The sequence below is a fragment of the Mirounga angustirostris genome, unplaced genomic scaffold (genome assembly GCF_029215605.1).
Source record: "Mirounga angustirostris isolate CCGP_5_RB_7025 unplaced genomic scaffold, mMirAng1.0.hap1 SCAF_14, whole genome shotgun sequence".
Classification (NCBI taxonomy): Eukaryota; Metazoa; Chordata; class Mammalia; order Carnivora; family Phocidae; genus Mirounga; species Mirounga angustirostris.
In genome coordinates this window covers 44,631,138-44,652,759 of record NW_026991722.1, presented here as the reverse complement: position 1 = coordinate 44,652,759, position 21,622 = coordinate 44,631,138, and the positions used below count along the sequence as shown (strand labels likewise).

Here is a 21,622-nt window from a genome sequence, read left to right as displayed (position 1 = left end):
AAATTTTAAAACATTGTATGTGAGATTTCAAAAAACCGAAGTGTAATTTGCAGAATGGGAGAGAGTGTTTTACTACAAAGGTATGGAAATTTGATGACAGAGGTCAATTTAAAAACTTTTTATGTGTTGTAACTATCTTGCAGATGCCATTTTTCTCTAGGGAAGCATTTTAAAATATAGCTCGTTGTTTGATTTGTGCTGCAGCGTAGATTAACTAAAATCGTATTTTGTCATCTAGAAGTTCCAGAGTGTGACAGCATCAGATTCTAACACTATATATTTTATTTAAAAGGCCAGCATCAACAAAAGATAGTTTCTAACTCCTGAAAACAGTTTTCCAGCAGTTTATATAAAAATGAATCCACAATTTAAAAGCGGAGTTTCTGGGGGCGCCTGGGTTGCTCAGATGGTTTAGTGTCTGCCTTTGGCTCAGGTCGTGATCCCAGGGTTCTGGGATTGAGTCCCACATCTGGATCTTTGCTCGGCAGGAAGCCTGCTTCTCCCTCTCCCACTCTCCCTGCTTGTGTTCCCTCTCACGCTGTCTCTCTCTGTGTCAAATAAATAAATAAAATCTTTTTTTTTAAGATTTTATTTATTTGACAGAGAGAGATACAGCGAGAGAGGGAACACAAGCAGCGGGAGTGGGAGAGGGAGAAGCAGCCTTCCCGCCGAGCAGGGAGCCCGATGCGGGGCTCGATCCCAGGACCCTGGGACCATGACCTGAGCCGAAGGCAGACGCTTAACGACTGAGTCACCCAGGCGCCCCTAAATAAATAAAATCTTTTAAAAAAAAAAAGGAATTTCTGCCTGATAATTTGTGAAGCAAATGAAGAATTGTTCTTTTTTCTTTTTTCTTTTTTTAAGTTGTGTTTTCTTCTTTAATAAAGACTTAGTTACCTATGGCTTATTTTTGGTCTTTCCTCTAATATTATAAAATAATCTGAAGTGATCTTTACTTTTTATCTCCTTGAGACTGCCTATTTCACCACAAACTATTTCCTGTTTTCATCCTGCTCTTGTATTAATATGTTCAAAATTTGGTCAGTGCTCTTTTTAAAAGAATATTCTGTGTGTGTGTGTGTGTGTGTGTGTGGTCCCTCAACAGGTTACTTTCAGTTGGCTATCTTGGAGCCTGATCTTGTTTGAATATTTGTCTAGCAACCAGTGCCAGGTTCGTTCTTTCTTTCCCTCCATAGTAATAAGATTTTGATGCTGAGGCTAGGATTTCCAGTACGATATTAAATAACAATGGTCAGAGTGGACATCCCTGTCTTGTTCCTGACTCTGGAGGAAAAGCTCTCAGTTTTTCCCCATTGAGGATGATATTAGCTGTGGGTCTTTCGTATATGGCCTTTATGATATTGAGGTATGTTCCCTCTATCCCTGCTTTGCTGAGTACTTTCAATTTTTGGCATGAAGATAAATATAGAGTGAATCCATGTGACATATAGAGAGGGTTTGTAACAAGAACACTTGGCTCTGAGTTCTGTTTCTACCACTTATCATTTATGTGACCTTTATGAAGTTTTCCTAAGCTCTTAGAGCATGTCTTCCTTAGTTAAAAAAAAAAAAAGATGAGTACATGTATAATTTTCATATCCTGTTATAGTAATTAATATAAACTTTTCAGTGTTGTGAGAGTTAAATGAGTTAATTTTTAAGGAGGCAGTTTGTAAATCACACAGCACAGAACTGTTTCCTATGACACACAATAACTCTTTATTTTCGAGTAGTTTTCTTTTAATCTGAAAAGGTTGACTATAGTTTGGCCAATTTCTGTCCAGTTTACTGTTCAATTTATTCGTCAGGCATTTCTTACCTGTGATTAAAGTAAGAAGAGATTAAGCTCTAGATGCCTTTCTTTTCTTGTTTTTCTTCTATTCTATACTTCTTCCTTACCTAAATTCTGCCTCTTCTGTTTTTAGATTGAGGACTAAAGAGTTTGTTGGGGTAAAGGCATCAGGAAATGATGTGCTCTTGGCTATTAGGGGAATTTATATTTATTTCTTACTTTAACTTGTTTGGTGAAGAACACAGAAGTAGGCTTAGTGATCAATTTCTTACTCCCTCTGAGCATGACTCTATGTAAATATGCATTTTTTTTTTTTTATTCCATCTTCTAGTTACAACAGTTGGAGCTTGCGCAGATACAGCATAGAGATGCTAACCTCACAGCTCTTGCGGCTATTGGACCAAGAAAGAAGAGACCACTAGAATCTGGGTCTGGAAGTGAGGTATTGAAGTAATGTTTGTTATTTTATTTTTCATGTCAAGAAAGCAAGCCAAAAAGAAGCAAAGACGTGTAGATAGTTTACCCTACCTAGCATGCTGGTGCTGCCAAATGCCTGTTAAAACTCTCCTTTGCCTGTTTTACAGAATCTTAATTTTTCCTGGTTTTTAGGATATATATCACCTTGAACTTAACTCCTACTGATTATTTATTTTATACTTCCTCCAACCCCTCATTTCTAGTCCTACTGAGTCTCACTATCTCAATTTTTTTATTTCTGTACATTCTTTTCAGTGGTCTTATGTAATCCTCTTCCTGCTGTGTATCTAAATCTAGCTCATCTCTTAAGATAAATCTGCCCTCTTTATTTCTTGCATGAACCACTATTCATTTCCTCATTGACTTCTTGTCTCAGTACATAGTGTGTTTGCATGGCAAATTAGTCTGTGTTCCGCATAGGATGCATATTTTTTCCAAGATTTTAAACTTTTTGAGCAAGACTATAATCCTATTCATTTGTATTTCCCCCCAGAACCAGGCACTTATATACTCATTAAAAATTGTTAATTGTTTGACTAGCACCAAGGAAAGCTCTAACTTACATCTTTAGAGCAAATATTTGTTGTAATGGTACATTAACGGATTGATCATCGGAGTGAGATAGAGGTATGGTAAGAGCCCCTAGATAGGGTCAGCAATAAGAGTCACGGCTCATCTGTTTTGCTCTGTAAAATTTAAATGTGCTTGAGACAAGCTCCTCCCTGGCATTGACCCTGAACACTGACAGTTCCTAAATGAATGACAATCATCTCAGTAGAAGGATTTAAAAAATTAGTTGTTTTTCCTTATAAATGTAGTGAATGCAACGTGTTCACATGCCCCCCAAAAAATCACAGTATAAAAAAATGTTTGAAAAATAAATGTTTCCTTCTCACAGATTTCTAGTCCCCCATCTCCTTCCCAACCAGACGTAGCCATTATTAAGATTTTGAAATAGCTTCCTAGAAATGTTATGAATATGGACATGTATATCATGGGTGTTCACAAATCCACATGTTTGATTTTGTTTTTACTTAAATGTGTTCAAACTAGAGTTATTGTTCTGCCCTTGATGTTTTTCTTTTTTCCAGGATCTTTTTCCATAATCTTTTTTCCATAATCTCCCTCATATAATTGACCTCCATACGTTTTAAAGATATAGGATATTACTATGTTTAGATAAATGTAATTTATCAACCTGTCCTTTAGTGGAAATTTAGGCTTTTTTACAGAACGTTCTTGTACTGACATTGTTATGTTTGTACAATGTAACTATAGGCTAAATTCCTAAAAATGGAATTCCTGGTTTAAAGGCTGTGCATAGTAGGAATAACTTTTTGGAAAAATTCAAACATACAATGATAGAATAGTATAATAAATCCCCATATACCCACCCCCTGTTACACCTACTATAAATTTATTCCCAGTCTTTATTTATATCTATACCAACTTTTCTCAGCTAAGTTTTTTATCTCCCAGGTTATTTTTTTTTTAAGATTTTATTTATTTATTTATTTATTTGAGAGAGCAAACGAGAGAGAGCACAAGCAGGGTGAAGGGCAGAGAGAGAAGCAGACACCCTGCTGAGCAGGGAGCCTGATGTGGGACTTGATCCTGGGACCTCCAGGATCATGACCTGAGCCGAAGGCAGACACTTAACTGACTGAGCCACCCACATGCCCCTCTCAGGTTGTTTTAAATTCAGTTCTAGACTCAGCATCATTTTATCATAAATATTATTTGTTGCTTTTGGTTTTTGTTAAATATTTTTAAATGACCGTCTGAATAAGTTGTATCAGTTTTTACATCCATTAGTGTCTACTTTCCCACACTGTGATTAACACTGGGGATTATCTTTGCCCTTAGATGGTTGAAAATGGAATTTTTAGGGGTGCCTGGGTGGCTCAGTCGTTAAGCGCCTGCCTTCGGCTCAGGTCATGATCCCAGGGTCCTGCAGGAAGCCTGCTTCTCCCTCTCTCACTCCCACTGCTTGTGTTTCCTTTCTCACTGTGTCTCTCTCTATGACATAAATAAATTCTTTAAAAAAAAAAAAAAAAGAAAGAAAATGCAATTTTTAGTAGAATATTTAAATTACAGGTAAAATTGAGCAGACTTTTCTATGTATATTGGCACTTTCAATTTACTTTTTTCCGCTGAGTTATATTTTTCAATTGATTAAGAAAATGGAACACACCACAATCCCACCCTCCCACCGCCCCCCGCCCCCCCGCCCCAGTTTGTCTGGGCTATATTCTTTCTTCTAAAAGTTTTTATTTTCCTAAAAAATCTTTCTGGCTTCTGGACTTGCATTCTGTTTGGGAAGGCTTTTCTTAATTAGAATTATGTGTTAATACATTTATCATTTTACCTTTTAAGTATAAATCTTTGATTCATCCAGAATTTCTTTTGAATAGGAGTTGAGATACAGCTTTAGCTTAATTCCCTTAGTCTTCCTTTGTTCTCATCCAGGCTCACAAATTATCCCAACACTATTTACTCAATATTTCTTCCCCATTGATTTGAAATATTACCTTTATCACACAAATTTTGTATTGAATACAAATTCCCATATGTATTTGAGTCTGTTTGTTTATACTCTGATCCAGTGCTATCTAATAGAACTTTCTGTGTTGAAAATGTTCTATCTGTGGTGTCTTCAATGGCTACATACAGCTGTTGAGCAATTAAACTATGGCTACTGATTGAGGAAATAAAAGTTTTAAGTTTTTAAAATTAATGTAAATTTTAATAGTTATATGTAGCTAAAAGCTACTGTATTAGTGCAGGACTGTTCTATTGATATGTATCTGTGTATGGCTGTGTATGTATTACTATAAAATCTTTTTTTCCCCCATTCTTAGCCATTTGAAAATTATACAGTTCAGTAGTCTTAAGCATATTTACTTTGTTGTACAACATATCTACAGAGCTCTTTTCATTTTGTAAAACTGAAACTTTATACCCATTAGCAATTTCTTACTTCCCCCTCCCACAGCCCCTAATAACTCCATTTTGATTCTGTAAATTTCACTACTTCAATACCTCATGTAAGTGGAATCATACAGTATTTGTCTTTTTGTTACTGGTTTAGTTCACTTAGCATAATGTCCTCAAGGTTCCAAATCTTAATATATTTAAAAATATGGTAAAACTAGTTTAGTAGAGAGCTTTTTATGTTTTTACTTCCCTACCACGGGACAGCCCACTGCCCTTAACTTTTGGTCTCTTTGTATATAAATGTGTGTGAATATTTTATTAACACTGGGTCATGCTATTTCATTGTGAAGCGTATTCCTATAAATATGACTTAGCATACTTTTTTTTGTTGCAAGAATAGTTATTTATAATTTTTTCCATCCACATAGTTATTATTTTTAATATTATAACTTCTTTGAGAAAGAGCTATGGGAATATCTAAGTTCCTGTCCTTTTCTATTATGCTAGTATTATACAAAAAATTCTATATTACAGTGCCTGGGGTGAGTTCATATGCTTTGGACTCAGACAAATCTGGGTTTGGTTCTTTACTCTGTTTAAGTTTTATAATATTTGACCAGTTCTTTAACACAGTACCTCAATTGTCCCCATTTGGAAAATGGGTATAATACCCACCTGTAATGTCTTAAGGATTGGATTATGCGAAGTGCTTAGCTAGTTTCTAGCCTCAAGAACGGACTTAATAAATTGTCATTGTGTCATCATAGTAACACTATTGTTATTTTAGGTTTTAATAGTATTTTATAAGTAGTCTTAATGATTCATAGTGAATTTGAAATGCTGACCACTAATCTCTTCAAAACTTTGCTTCTCTCTCTCATTTGAGTTAAATTTTGGAAACAAACATTCCCTGGTGTGTAATAATTGGAGATATATTTTTTTTAAAGAACATTTTTTTAAAACAGATTTTACTTATTTATTTATTGAGAGAGAGAGAGAGAGAAAGCAGAGGGAGAGAGATAAGCAGACTCCACACCAATTGAGGAGCCCAACATGGGGCTTGATCTCACGACCCTGAGATCATGACCTGAGCCAAAACCAAGAGTCAGACAGTTAACCAACTGAGCCACCCAGGCGCCTCAATAATCAGAGATTTTTAAGTGTCTTTTTCTTTTATTGTATTTTTGAATCTGAGAAAGGTCATAGTTTAAGGGTCAGGGGGAAATGTACTTTCGGTATTCAAACAGATAAAATCAGTTTATGATTTATCTATTGGCATTAAAATAAAAATTTATTAATTTTTAAATTTCAATACAGATGCATCCTCACTTAGATATAAATATATTGAATAGTCTGTTTGCTTGGTGCTTCTTTAGTTTTGAGAATTTGAGTATGTATATTTTCCCCTGTATTTCTTGGACTTCAGACTTAGGTAGTTGTCACATTTTACTGTATTATATAACAGCCAGTACTTCAAGTAATGGTAACCTAAATTGAAAATATCCATTTTAATGAGCTGGTGATGTTTTATTATGATCCTTATTTTGAAATTAGCTAAAGACTACTTTCTTTTTTGTTGATTTTTATTTGTAGTGTTTTAACTTTAAAGGCAATTTTCTTTTAAAAATGCGAAACTGGAGAAAGCCCTGTTATATGTTCTTTTGATATTTAAGTTTATTGCTGATATATTTGCCCTTCCAATAACTTAAATGCATTAATCAGGATTGTTTATTTTATTTTATTTTTTTGAAGATTTTTTTTATTTGAGAGAGAGCGCAGGCGAGAGAGAGAGCGCGAGAGAGCGCCCAAGGGGTGGGGAGAGGGGCGGAGGGAGAGGGAGAAGCAGACTCCCTGCTGAGCAGACAGTCGGATGCAGGGCTCAATCCCAGGACCTTCGGTTCATGATGTGAGCTGAAGGCAGACACTTAACAACTGAGCCACCCAGGTACCCCAATCAGGATTGTTTAAAACCCTTTATTCATTTGTTGTACTCCCTCACAAATAACACAAAAATGGTGTATGAAACATTTATATTTTTAATATTCTATTCCTTGGAAACTGAGGCTTTACTTTTTGTCTGCTTCTTTCTTTATAGATAGGAACCTGAAATCTTACCTGTTGGATTTAAATTTGTTAGAATAATCATATAATCCCAGAGGGTAGTGAAGTAAAGTCTGGTTCTTTGAAGAATAACTCATTAGTTCAAATGCAGTTTTTTTGTCTACTAAAAATTCAGAAAATTAAGCTTAGTACTTTTGCACTTACAGGTTACCATTTTTGTTGATAATAAATCAACAATAATAATAAATTTGGAGAAATTAGTTTTAGACTTTTGTCCTTTAGTATTTTTTCTGTTACGTAAAATAAAGGAAAAATGCCTCTTACCCTTAAAAAGATCTATTTGTGCAACTTATATATTAAACTGGCCTCTGATAGATTTATATTTGATATTCTCAGAAGTCTTGAAAAAGTTGAATAGCATCAGCTGCTGTCTCCTTGTATTACCCTAGCAAAAAGCAACAAGTACCGATTACCATTTTGGTTCAAATATTTGTACCATAAACCTGTTGACATTTAAAAAGAAAAGCAAATAGTTAAAATTTAGTACTTGGGAGTAGTTGAATTTGTCCTTAATTTACTGCTGTGGTTTGATGTTTTATATATATTTATTTATAGATGTATAGTATATGTATATATATATGCATATATTTCCTGTATATGTGCATATATATGAAATTAGCTTTTAAATTAATAACAGGCTGTACAGATACGTATACAGTAAATTAGGACCTACTTTAAGATTTAGAGTGTTTGCCTGTTTGTATTGTTTATATTGTTTAGGTGATGTGTTTGTGGTTCTTGGGAATATCAAAACATTAATAACTTTATTTCCTGTGTTACTTTTAGATCCTTGGATTGGAAAGGATCTTTTTTCCCTATTAACAGTATTTTCAGATAGTTCATGTAGCTTATTAATGATCTAACATTCATAATGATATTTCTTAATTTTTGTTTAGGTTTTATTTTAACTTCATAACATATCTAAAAAAATCACACCATTATACATAAAAAGCAATTTTGGAACTATGAAAGTACAAATTTTGGAATGTGAGCATGCAGTTTTACTTTCAGTGCTTTTTTACAAACATAAATAAATGAGAATAATTATTCATTTGGCTTGAAATGCTAATATTTCTTTTTTTTAAATTTTTATTTAAATTCACGTAACATACAGTGTATTACTAGTTTCAGAGGTAGAGGTCAGTGATTCATCATTCTTCTGTGACACTCAGTGCTCATTACATCACGTGCCCTCCTTAATGTCCATCACCCAGTTACCCCATGCTGATATTCTTTTAAAATTAAGTGGTTACAGTACCAAATCAGCTACATGGTGCTTATAGTATTGATGTGTGTGGTATATGTTGCTTAAAATAGTGTTAATTTGCTAACCAGAACAAAAAAATGATCAAGTGGATAGTATATGCTCTGTCTAGAAGCAGGCTGGAGTCCTACCCTGTAAGATTTTAACTCTTGAGGTAAGAGAAGAAAGGACTTTCATGAAACTTTGCTTAGCAATAAATTAGAAAATTTGATTGAAATCAAAATTAAGGTTATTGACGTGAAAGGAAACAGTTTTAGTCATTATGTTCTTGAGGGGCACAGGTAGTGCCATTCTTTACCTCCTTTCCTTTTTGCCAGGCTATAGGGGAACCATAACTTTCTGAAGTGTACATTGTTACTTATTGTAGCTGACTTAGTAGAGATTTAAACATACTTTATTGTCATCTAATATTTTCTATAAATATCACATAGATTCACTGGAATTTAGAGTATGTTATTACTTTAGATAAAGAAGCAGCTCCTTATATTTTGAGATATTTTTTTTAATGTTATTTACAGATAACATTGATTAACAGATAACTTTTTTTTTCTTAAATAACTTAAACATAAATCTAAATTGTAGTCAAATCTTTTAAATTTTCCAGAGATTTAAAGGTTGACTCTTTATAAGCTGTGTTCGGGGACTTCCTGTGAAATATGTTGAATTGCACATTATGGTTTTATCTTTCCTTCTTCCGAAATTCCCCTTAAATGTTAATAAAGGAGTGAAAACATCATAAATACACAAGACTATAGAAGAGAGGAGAAAACAGCAGTAAGAGTATTTAGTAGTATTTGAGTAGAAATTGATTACAGACTAGAGGCATTCTTTCTGAAAAAAGTAACTAACCAAGAGAAGAGGCCTTAAATATTAATAGTTAAGTGCCTTTTAAATATGAACATATCGGCAAGGATAACCAGATGTGTAAGGGAAACCTCTTACATAAAAGATTAAAAGGAGAATATGGAAGAAAAGGCACGAAGCAGTGGGAAACTGGAAAAAAATTTAAAAAGCACCAGAATGTATTACAACCATGAAACAAGAAGGGAAAGCTGTTTTTAACAATGACTAGAAAAAATGAAAGACCCCTTGGAAATGGAAAGTATGAGAGCAGAAATAATAATAGAAGGGTTAGAAGTTAAAACTTGGGACAGATCCAAACAAGTATTTAAAAAAAAAAAAAGACAAAGATGGTATGGTGGATTTGTATTCTGTCACATTTGCTAAGCTAGAGCTACATTTCCCAGAATTCCTTTTTTTGCATAACTCCCAGTTACCGTGAGCAAGGAGGTGTTTTGATTTTGCAAGGTGGAAGTGAAACTGCAGCCATATTCTTATTCTCAGAAGGCCCTTGTGGGGACACGGGGAGCTACTGCAGCTCACAAACGTTCTTGGCATGGGAGAGCCTAAGGGCCCCTCAGCTTCCCCCATATTCTCCCTGTTGGCTTCTCCAAATCCTAGGCTAGGCCCAGCACCAGAGTCAACAGCTGGACATAAACTGGCCAGGTTCATAATTACTTAGGGCCAAGTCTCTGTTATAAATGCCATATTCAGAATCATTCCTAGTGTTCCCTGTTCAAATGCTAACTGATACAGACATCTGTATCCTAAGTAGTTGTAGAGGAACAGTAATGTAATGATGGGTTCCTAAATTAGTTCTAGGTTTTCCAGAATGGGTTCTCAGGTCTAATTAGGTTTAAAAGCATTAATGGCCCTGTTTCAAGTGGCAAAGGAGACACCAGTGATCATGGCACCCTGTAGCAAAACAGTTACTTTATCTGCTGTAGACACTAGTAAACAAGTGCCCATAGAAGATAAGGCTTTGGGAGACCAAGTATTTACTGCCACAGAACATTTTAACATGAAAATAAGAATAATGGTCCCTTCAAAGTACACTGGGGAACTTAAAGAAGGAAAAGGCTTTAGATTCTGAGCTCAAAATCCACATAAGGGAGTGAAAGCCTCTGTGATTGCTCTAAAAGGAAACCCTTATCTCTTGTAGCCAAAGGCAGAGATTTCTGAAAACTAAACCCAAAGTCTAATCCTGCAGGTGGCTGAGTTATGATACAAATTGAATTTCCAGTTTTGTGGTCTCTTGTGTTAAGGCTACATTGGGAAAGAATGAAAAACTGAAAAATGGGGTGGGGAATATGGGCAGATTCCAGTGAAGCTGGGTACTTGGACTCCTTAATTCTGCCCACCCACCTTTACCAGTCCTATCCCTGTCTGAGGGAGGTTAGTCTCCTGAGGAATCTATAATGGCTTCCCTTGAGGTTGTTGCCTGTTAAGGGACTGCTGATCTTCTTCAGGACCTACTCTCACCACTTCTAATTGCTTTTATACCTCTGTAGCCTCACTTAAATTCCAACAGCCCCCAGAATGTGAGGTACCTACCTACTAGGTGTTACCCATGAGGAAGTGTGAATGATTTCACCTGCAATTACCTAGAGAATGGTGTGGGAATGGAATAGAGCAGAAGGAATATAAGATTGGATCAGGCTGAATTTATTTATTAGGGCTCACTAAGCAAAGATTCCAGATTGAAGGTATTAAGTCAGAGAGCTATGAGTGGCTCTAACAGTTTGCTTGGTTGGTTGATTGAAAACTACACTGAAAGGTGGCCTAAACTAAGTAAAGTTAAGATAGATCCTAGTTTATATACTGTAGAGGAAGTTATCCAAAGGAGATTAGAATGCTAGAGTGGATTTTTTTTTTTTTTTTTTTTAAAGATTTCATTCATTTGAGAGAAAGTACAAGCAGTGAGAAGGAGCAAAGGGAGAGGGAGAAGCAGACTCCCTGCTAAACGGGGAGCCCAATGTGGGGCTCAGTCCCAGGACCTTGGGATTATGACCTGAGCTGAAGGCAAAAGCTTAACCTCCTGAGCCACCCAGGTGCCCTGAGTGGATTTTTTGTTAAAAAACAAAAACTTGACCATACATGTCCCCTGGGTGGGCCTAGAGAACACTCCTTTTCTCAGGGCTCTGAGAAATACATTCATGAGGAGAGCTACAACATCCTTGAAGAGCTCTGTTGGCTGTTTTTGTTAAGCCATTAATGAAAGGATAACTATTGCCATCAAATTAGGATCCTTGAATTCATCAAGAGTAGTGGAATCCCAGGTGACAGAGATAAATACTGGCACTTAATTGCAAAAAAACAAAGGGTGAGGGTGTGGTTACTGTAATGGTCAGTGGTTACTGTAATGGTCAGTGAAGCCAAAGCAGAAATCAGAGAAGTCTGAGTTGCAGAGATCTTTGGCATGGGGTAATTGATCATAGTATCCAACTGAAATAGATGGAAAACCTTGTGAATTATTTATTGATTTCTAGAAACAGAAGAGCTCTAGACGTGGGGAACAGAAGTGTGACTTGGATGACCTCTGTAAAGAGATTATGGCCCCTCAGCCTGTCCCTGGACTTAAGCCAGTTCACAGATCTAACAACCTTTAAATGAAGGGAAAGCCAGGTCCTGCCATACAACCAGAATTTATGCTGTTGATCTCCTTCTAGGCTTCCCCACAAAAAACCTGTGGCCATTTACTAGAGTAATGGACTTTGGGTAATAAGAAATATTTAGACTTTTTGGGGATTGCTGAATATTGACTCAGAATGTAATGAGTTCTAGAACACCCAAATGCCACTGTTTTCCATCAGTCAGTGGAGTTTTGGCTTAGAGCCAAATAACAGTGGGGCCAATGTGGTTATTTCCATATTCCTGGAATGCATAATTAGAGTGGACATATTCAACAACTAACTGAGATCCCACATTGGTTTGTGGACCTGTGGAAGTGAGGGAAAGTCAGGTGGAAGCCACTAGAGTTTTATCTGCCTACCAAAGTAGTCAGCTCTTACCTAGAGGGATTACAGAACTACCCTTAAGAATTTGAAAGTTGCAGAAGTGTTCATTCCTATCACATCCCTATTCAACTCAACTATTTGGCATTGAAGAAGACAGATGGATCTTGGAGAACGATGGTGCATTATCATAAACTTAATCAGGTGGTAGCTTCAGTTGCATTTGTTCCAGGTGGGGTTTCGTTGCTGGAACAAATCAGTGCAACTGCTAGCATTTAGTATGCAGATCTTGATCTGGCATATGCTTTTTTCCCTATGTACTTATTAGTAAAAACCATCAGAATTAGTTTGCTTTCAACTGGTGGGGTCAGCAATATACCTCCACTAACTTAACTCAGGGCTATATCAAGCTTTCTGTTGTAAGGTAGTCTGCAAGGACCTGGAAATCCTCTCCCACAGGACATTATGCTGATCCATTATATTGATACCATGCTGGTTTGATCTGGTGAGCTGGATGTAACAATTCCTGTTGACATTTTGGTAAGGTACATGCATGCCAGAGGGTGAGGATAATTCCCACAAAAATTCAGGTGCCTTTTATCTTGGTGAACCTTCTAGGAGTCCAGTGGTTTGGATTATGTTGAGGTGCCTTTTCCAAGGTAAAACAACAACAAACCTGCTGTATCTAGCTGACTTCTCCCACACAAAGAAAGGGGCACATTTGGATTTTAGAGGGAATATATACCTCATTTGACCTGAAATGAGGACTGTCCCCCCTTCCACAAACCTTTCTCTGCTCTGTTGACCTCACCAGGAGCTCCAAAGCCTACCTCTTTCACTTAGTGTCTGGAATCTATTCTGTCTGCTTTCTCTGTTTTATTTCCAGTGGATCCTTTTCTGTGAACTCCTCCTGGGTCCCTTTCTTGTCCCCATCACTTACACCTTTTGATTTCTCAGATTGGTGATAAAAGTTCACTTTACAGAGGAACTTTTAAAGAAATCACCAATTTTTATATTTGAAACTGTTATTTTCATCAAGATATATGTTTATTGTAGAAAATATAGAGAAGGAAATAAAGTTATCCACATCCTATCACATTTTTACAAAATTCACAGAATGGGAATATTGGCAACCTACTTTTTTACTTAATGGTGTCATATGTATCTCTTATCCATGTCATTTAAATGTTTTTCTACACATTTCATTGGCATACTATGATTTATCCATCTCTCATTGGACATATTTTAGTTTCTAATGTAATGTTGTATGAGCCTGTTTATAATTAAATCTTTCACCATGGGTTTTGTTTTGTTTTTAAAATTTTATTTATGACAGAGAGAGCGAGCGAGCACAAGCCAGGGGAGTGGCAGGAAGAGGGAGAGGGAGAAGCAGCCTGGTGCAGGACTCAATCCCAGGACCCTGGGATGATGACCTGAGCCTAAGGCAGATGCTTAACCAACTGAACCCCCATGGGTTTTGTTTTATTTTGTTTTGTTTTTTCCCGAAGTAGAGTTGCAAGGTCAAATGAGATATTTATTATTAAAGTTCCTTTTAAATATTTATTGCTAATTGCTGTCCACCAAAATTGAACTAGTTTATATTTCTACCAGCAGTATATGAAAGTGTGTATTTATTAGCATCTCAATCGATACTGGATATTGTTATTTTAAAACCTTTTTTTTTTTTAAGATTTTATTTATTTGAGAGAGAGACTGAGCAGGAGAGAGAAGGAGCAGGGATGGGCAGAGGGAGAGGGTGAAGCCGACTCCCCACTGAGCAGGGAACCTAACATGGGGCTTGATCCCAGCACTCTGGGATCACAACCTGAGTCGAATGCAGCCAGTTAACCAACTGAGCCACCTAGGCGCCCCTGTTATTTTCAAAGCGTAATGCCATTTGTTATCTCTTAGCTTTTGGTTAATCTCCTTTCTATTCTCTATTTGGAAGAAATGGCATTTGTATTCACTTACTCATTTATTCAGTCACCCAACTGTGCTAGGTACAGTGGTGAGAAGAATAGAACTAGGTCTCATCTTGCTTGGAATTTATAGTCTAAAAAAGTTAGTTTTCTTTATGGCAGCTGTGCTGGATATACACTGGTCTGGCCTGTTCTGCCTTATAACTGAGCATGACAGGACACCAATGATAAACCGTGTTAGCATGGTGGACCTTTTAGCAGTTGGCCATGGATACTTGTGGTTAAACTGGAAATTAGTATAATATAAACTGGAAATTAGTATTATAACTCTGTGAAGAGTTGTTGGGGAATCTTTAAGATTCTCATGTCTTTTCCTCAAGTATTTTTATTGTTACATTCCTCTGCTCCATTAAGTATTTTGGTCACCATTCCTCCCAGGGCAAAAATAGTGTGTTCATGGTGTTTTATATGTAATATTTGAGGCTTTATGAGTGTTTTTTTTTTCCCTTCTAAGCACTTTAATTATAGTTAGCATAATAATGGGCTTATGCTAAGAGAGATTATTTTTTTAACTTATCAAACCTTAAGATGATTCCTGTAAGTTGTCAGGCTCCCAAGAAGCAGTTTTTGAAAGTGTGTCTATATGCATACTGCTTCTGTCATTTAGACTAGTATTACTGTCCTCAGATTTCTTAAATTGTGGTATTCTCACATGACCAGTTATACCGTTATGCTTATTCCCTAATGTATTGGTAGCTCTTTGTTTCAGCCTTGTATGCAGTTACTTGGTTCCAACTTTAGTGACTATGAAAAGCAAGAATTGCCTGTGTGATGTAGGGCTGCCTATAATAAATATCAGGCCTTAGAGGGTTTTCCAAAGTGATAGATGAGTGCTAATTAACAACAAACTAATGTTTATGGGAAAAGTGGTTGGTAATTCCTTTGCTAAGCATATCTTTCCATAGTTTAAATGACAGTTAATTTCTCTGTGAAATTTTCCCAAAGTAGATGTTCAGATTGTCAATAAATGTTACCAGTGAAAACCCAGGTTTACTTGGAAAGCAATATATCTGCCTTAGATATTGCAACAGTACGTTCTGATAACATTTAGAATATATTGTTGAATTCCTGTTTATGCATTTTCCCCAAGAATTCCATAGAGTATTGAAAACAGTAAGTATAAGTTGCTTTCAAAATGTTTATTTGAACTTGTTTGTTTGACTTACCAGACTGTGCCAATCTTTCAGATATAATTAACATACCATAAAATTCAGCATTTTAAAGTATACAGTTCAGTAGTTTTTAGTATATTCCCATGGCTGTGCAACTATCTCCATTATTTAATCCCAGAACATTTTCGTCACTCCAAAAAGAATCTCCACAGCCATTAGCAGGCACTCCCTCCCAGCCCCTAGCAACCACTGATCTGCTTTCTGTCTTTATGGATTTGCCTATTCTGGGCATTCATATAAATGGAATTATATAATATGTGGCCTTTTGCATCTAACTTCTTTGACTTCACATGATGTTTTCAAGGTCCATCCATGTTGTAGCATGTATCAGTAGTTCATTCCTAGTTATGACTGAATAATATTCCATTATCCATAAATTGTATGGATATGCCACATCTTGTTTATCCATTCATCAGCTGATTGATTGTTTATATACTTGGCTATTACAAATAATGCTGTTATGAACATTCATATTCAAGTTTTATTTCTTTTGGGTATATTCATTCCTAGGAGTGGAATTGCTGGGTCATATGGTAACTTTGTGTTTGACATTTTGAGGAACAGTCAAACCACCTTGTGTAGCAGCTGTACCATTTTACTTGCATCACCAGAGGGTTCCAGTTTCTCCACATAATGGTCAACAGTGTTATTGTCTGTTTTTGGTTTTGGTCGGTGTGAAGTGGTATCTCATTATGGTTTTATTTTGTATTTCTCTAATGACTAATAATGTTGGACATCTTTTCATGTCCCTATTGGTCATTTGTATGTTTACTTTCTAGAAATGAAGTCCAGTCGATCTATCTTTTTCTTTGCTTTAGGTGTCATACCCAAGAAAGCATCGCCTAACCCAGTGTTACAGGATTTGTATCTAAGAGTGTTAGAGTTTTAGCTCTTGTATTTATTTACATCCTTGATCCTTTCTGAGTTCATTTTTATATATGGGTGAGATGGGTTCAAATTTATTCTTTTGCATGTAGATACCCAGTTGTCCTGGCACAATTTTTTGAAAAGACTATCCTTTCCCATTGAACAGTCTTCACACCCTTGTTGAAAATAAATTAATCGTAGATGTATGGGTTTATTTCTGGACTGTCTATTCTGTTGATCTATGTGTCTTTTCTATCCTTATACAAATAACATAGTGTCTTCATTACTATAGCTTTGCGGTAAGTTCTGAAATCAGAAAGTGATTTTTCCAACTTGATTCTTTGTTTTCAAGATGTTTTGGCTATTCTGGGTCCCTTATATTTACATGTGTATTTTAGGATCGTTTTGTCAATGCAAAAAAAGGTAGCTAGAATTTTGATACAGATTACATTGAATTTATAGATCAATTTGAGTAGTACTTCCATGGGGGGGGAGAGGAGGGGCAGAGAGAGAAGGAGAGAGAGAATCTTAAGCAGGCTCCACGTCCAGTACAGAGCCCATCAAGGGCCTTGATCTCACAACCCTGAGATCATGACCTGAGCTGAAATCAAGAGTTAGACACTTAACCAACCGACTGAGCCACCCAAGGTCCCCAGGAGAAGTTTTTTAATCAGTAATTCAGTCTCTTGTTATAGGACCATGTGCCATTTAATTCATCTTTTTCTTCTTAGTACCGGGCATGTAGGTGGCCTTATATCCTTTTCCATTCTTTAGTCTTGTTCTCAGTGTCCATTCTTGAATTTGCATATGTCAGTAAAATGCTAGTAGCCTAACAAACCTTTCTTGTCATTAAATGATTATGTTGTGTTTTGATTGCAACATGAAAGGCAAGTTTGAATATTGAAACCATAAAGCAAATTAGTAATATCTGCCTGACTTAGCTTAGAATGTTTGCTAATTTTCTGCCACAAAGAACACCATGGAAGTATCCTGATTTTTTTTTTTCTAAGCCTGTTGTTGCATTTCATGGGCCATTTGTAGGATTCTGACCATGATAAATCATCTTCTGGATTTATCACTCCATTTAGTGGTTTGGTTTCTGATGTTATTTCTTGTCTTACAGTTTGTTGCTATTGACAGTGTTGTCAGTGGTTGTATTTGGTTTCCCTAATTAGAGATTTCAACAAAATCAGTTGTTCTTTATCCTCCCAAGTTGGACTTATATATAGCACATAAAAGCATGGACTTTTTTCTTTTGAAGATTAAGTAAAGGTAGTCATTAGTTAAACTATCAGCTTTTGAATTAAAATGTTATGGTAGATTAAGTCTATTAACTGGATTATTTTTCATGCTGCTTACACATGCTTTTGGCCATTAGCTTGTAGACTAGTGATTCTCAATGGGGGGCAGTACCTACTCCTGTGGAGTGCTTGGAAATTTGTGGAGTATTGTTCTGGCAGAGTGACTCAAGAGTTGGGAATGTGCTACTAGCATTTGGTGGCACGGTGTCAGTGATACTCAACATTATGCAATATGAGAGGCAGATCCACCCAATCAAGCTTACTCAGAATTCTAATAACACCCCCATTGAGAAATGCTGACACTTAAATTTTTCAAGCACTTCAATAATACTTGTAATCTCTTGAGTTGAATATATTCTAGAGTCTTACAATATCTTCTAGGTAACTTTTTTATTTAAAAACAACTTTCCACATAATGTTGGAATAAATATTTCTTTGTCTGCATTCTCTGTACCTGTCATAATATTTGTGAGTGTAGAATTCTGACATCACAGTGCCACTTAAACTTTTATACTGAAGTACACCAGACAGTATAGAAAAGTAACCATGTTCCTCTAGGAGGTCTCCAGGAGGGAATGACTTTTAAAACTTCAAAGGAACTTTGCACTTGGTTTTAAGATCAAGTTGTAACAATAAGATGTGCTGGTTTTAATTATAACCACCATCCCAAATCAAGATACAAAACATTTCTGTGACCCCAGAAATCTGTCATGCTTTTTCAGTCATTACCACTGCCATGCAACCTTTTACTCCACAGTTACTGATCTAATTTCTGTCACCATAGCTTAGTCTTGGCCTGTTTTAGAATTTTGTGTAATTGGGAATCAAATGGCATTGTACTTTTTTGTTTTTAAAATTTCACTCTGCATATATGTTTTTGAGATTTATTTACATTGCACCAATGTTAGGAGTACATTCCTTTTTAGTGCTGAGTAGTATTCCATTTTATAAATGCTCCATAATTCGTTTATTCATTGGACACTTGGGCTCTTTCTAATTTTTGGCAAGTACAAATAAAGCTGCTATCAACATCCCTGTAAAAGTCATTTTGTGGACATATGTTTTCATTTCTCTTAGATAAATACTTAGGAGTGCAACTGTTGAATCATAAGATAGATGTATGTTTAATTTTATAAGGAACTTTAAACTGTTTTTCAAGTGGTTGTGCCATTTCACACTCCCTTTAGCAGTGTACTTTTATTTTCATGATGGTGTCTTTTGGTAGAACAGAAGGTTTTAACTTTGAAGTGTAATTTATCATTTTTTTCTTTTATAGTTACTGCTTTCTATATTCTAAAAAAATTTTGTGTACCCATAATTTTGAAGATTTTTTTTCTTAGAAGCCTTATATTTTACATTTTAAGTGTTTGATCTTCTTATATTTTTAAGTGTTTGATCTTCCTAATTTAATTTTTATGTCTGATCTGAAATTAGGGGTTGAGGCTAATTTTTTTTATATACAGATATCTCGTTACTCCATCCCATTTATTGAAAAGACTTACTCCGTTTATCATGACTTATATTTAAAATCAATTAACTGTGTGTGTAGAAGTACATATTCATACTTTATTCATTGATCTGTTTTTCTGTACTTATGCCAATACCATAGTCTCTTGCTTACTGTAATAATTTTGAAATCCGATAGTTGAAATCCTCCAACTTTGTCCTTTTTCAAGAGTGTTTTTGATAATTCTAGGTCCTTTGCGTTTTCATATGAATTTCAGAATCATCTTGTCATTCTTCCAAAATAGCATGAATGCATAGATCAGTTTGCAAAGAACTGACATCTTTTTTTTTTTTTAAGATTTTATTTATTTATTTGAGAGAGAGAGCATGAAAGAGAGAGCACATGAGAGGGGGGATGGTCAGAGGGAGAAGCAGACTCCCTGCTGAGCAGGGAGCCTGATGCGGGACTTGATCCTGGGACTCCAGGATCATGACCTGAGCCGAAGGCAGTCGCTTAACCAACTGAGCCACCCAGTCGCCCCAAGAACTGACATCTTAACAGTATTGAAGCAATATGAGTTTTGTATATCCTTACATTTCTTTCCGTCATCTTTAATTTCTCTGTGCAGTGTTTTAGCTTTCTATTTAGAAGTCTTCCATGTCTTTAATTACGTTTATACATAGATACTATTTTCTTGATGCAATTGAAATGGTATTTTTAAAATTATATACTTTCCAGTTTGTTGCTAATATAGCAAATCTTGTATCCTCCAACGTGCTAAATTTACTTAATTGTTCTGGTGGTTTTTGGTGCAAATTCCTAAAGATTTGCTAAACAATCATGTTTACAAATCAAAATAGAGTACTTCTTTCTTTCTGGTCTTTGTGCTTTTCATTTGTTTTTTCTTGCCTTAGAACACTAGCTAACATCCCCAGTACTGTGTTGAATAGAAGTGGTGAGAGTGGACATCCTTGCCTGTTTCTGATCTTAGTGAAAAAGCACTCGGTATTTAACCTTTAAATATGATTTTGGCTGTAGGTTTTTCATAGAGGAAATTCTTCTCTTCCTCGTTGACTGAGATGGTGGGTGTGGAATTTGGCCAAAGCTTATCTGAATTTATCTGATTATCATGAGAGTTTTCTCCTTTATTCTCTTAATTTGGTAATTTGTATTTGTTTTTAAATTTTAGCCAGCTTTTTAATCCTGGGATAAATCCCAGTTGGTCACAATATAAAATTGATTATACATGCTGCTGGATTCTGTTTGATTTCATTCATTTTGTTTTAGTATTTTTGCATCTGTGTTCATGAATGATATTGGTCTCTAATTTTAGTTTGTTGTATTGTCCTTGTTAGTTTTGGTTTGAGTTATGCCAGTGTTCTTTCTTCCTCCTTTTTTTTAAAGTGTTTTTAAATGTTTAAGTGTCTAAGATAGGTCTTATTTCCTCCTTAAATGTTTGATAGAATTTACCAATGAAGCCACCCAAGCCAGGAGTTCTCAATGTGAGGAAAACTCAATACTAGAGTTTCTCTTTTTGTGTGTGTATTTGAAACTTGTGTTTCTTAAAGAATTTTTGCATTCATCTAGGTAGTTGAAGACATTCACGTAAAATTATTCTTTGTATCTCACTGTTATCTTTTAATGTCTGTGGTCATGTTATCTTTCATTCCTGATACTGATCATTTGTGTGTTTTCTTTCTTCCTGATCAGTCTAGATAAGGGTTCATACATTTTATTAATCTTTTCCAAAAACTAATTTGGCTTTATTTCTTTTTTAAAAAATGTTTATTTCCTATGTCATTGATTTCCACTCCTATTTATTTCCTTTCTTCTACTTCCATTGAGTTTAATATTTTCTTTTTCCAGCTTTTCAGTTGAGGTGAAGGTTGGGTATACTTTTTTATTCTAATACAAACATTTAATGTTATAAATTTCTGTTAGTTTGTGGGAGTGAGGCCAAAGCAGAAAAGCTCTGATATGTTGGATATGTTGTGTTCTTATTATTGTTAAGTTCAAAAATATTTCCTAATTTGCTTTTTTGCTGTATTTCTTTGAAATACAGACCGTTTAGAAGTGTGTTGTTTAATTTCAAATATTTGACTTTTTTTTTTTTTTTATTTGAGAGAGCGAGAATGAGAGAGAGTACATGAGAGGGGAGAGGGTCAGAGGGAGAAGCAGGCTCCTCGCTGAGCAGGGAGCCCGATGCGGGACTCGATCCCGGGACTCCAGGATCATGACCTGAGCCGAAGGCAGTCGCTTAACCAACTGAGCCACCCAGGCGCCCTGGTGTTTTCATTATGGTTAGAGAACATATTCTGTGATTTCAGTCCTTTTAAATTAATTGAGACCTGTCTTAGCATATGGTATATCTTAGGGAATATTCTCTGTGCACTTGAGAAGGATGTGTGTTCTTTAGTATTGAGTGAAGTGTCTATAAGTCTTCTATATCCTTACCAATTTTTCTTTGGCTG

The 21,622-nt window shown here is 35.7% G+C and overlaps 1 protein-coding gene across 7 annotated transcripts in view; it reads left to right on the top strand.

The window, feature by feature from the left end:
- Positions 1–21,622, top strand: part of TAF4B (TATA-box binding protein associated factor 4b) — a 132,202-nt gene that overhangs the window by 97,649 nt on the left and 12,931 nt on the right. For all 7 annotated transcript variants that reach the window (XR_010407275.1, XR_010407274.1, XR_010407276.1 and 4 more), the window contains one exon: positions 2,124–2,234. Coding sequence is in view for 4 of the 7 variants with exons in the window: in XM_064577790.1 (XP_064433860.1) it covers positions 2,124–2,234 (111 nt within the window). In the remaining 3 variants the exon portion in view is untranslated. The remainder of the gene's footprint in view (positions 1–2,123; positions 2,235–21,622) is intronic.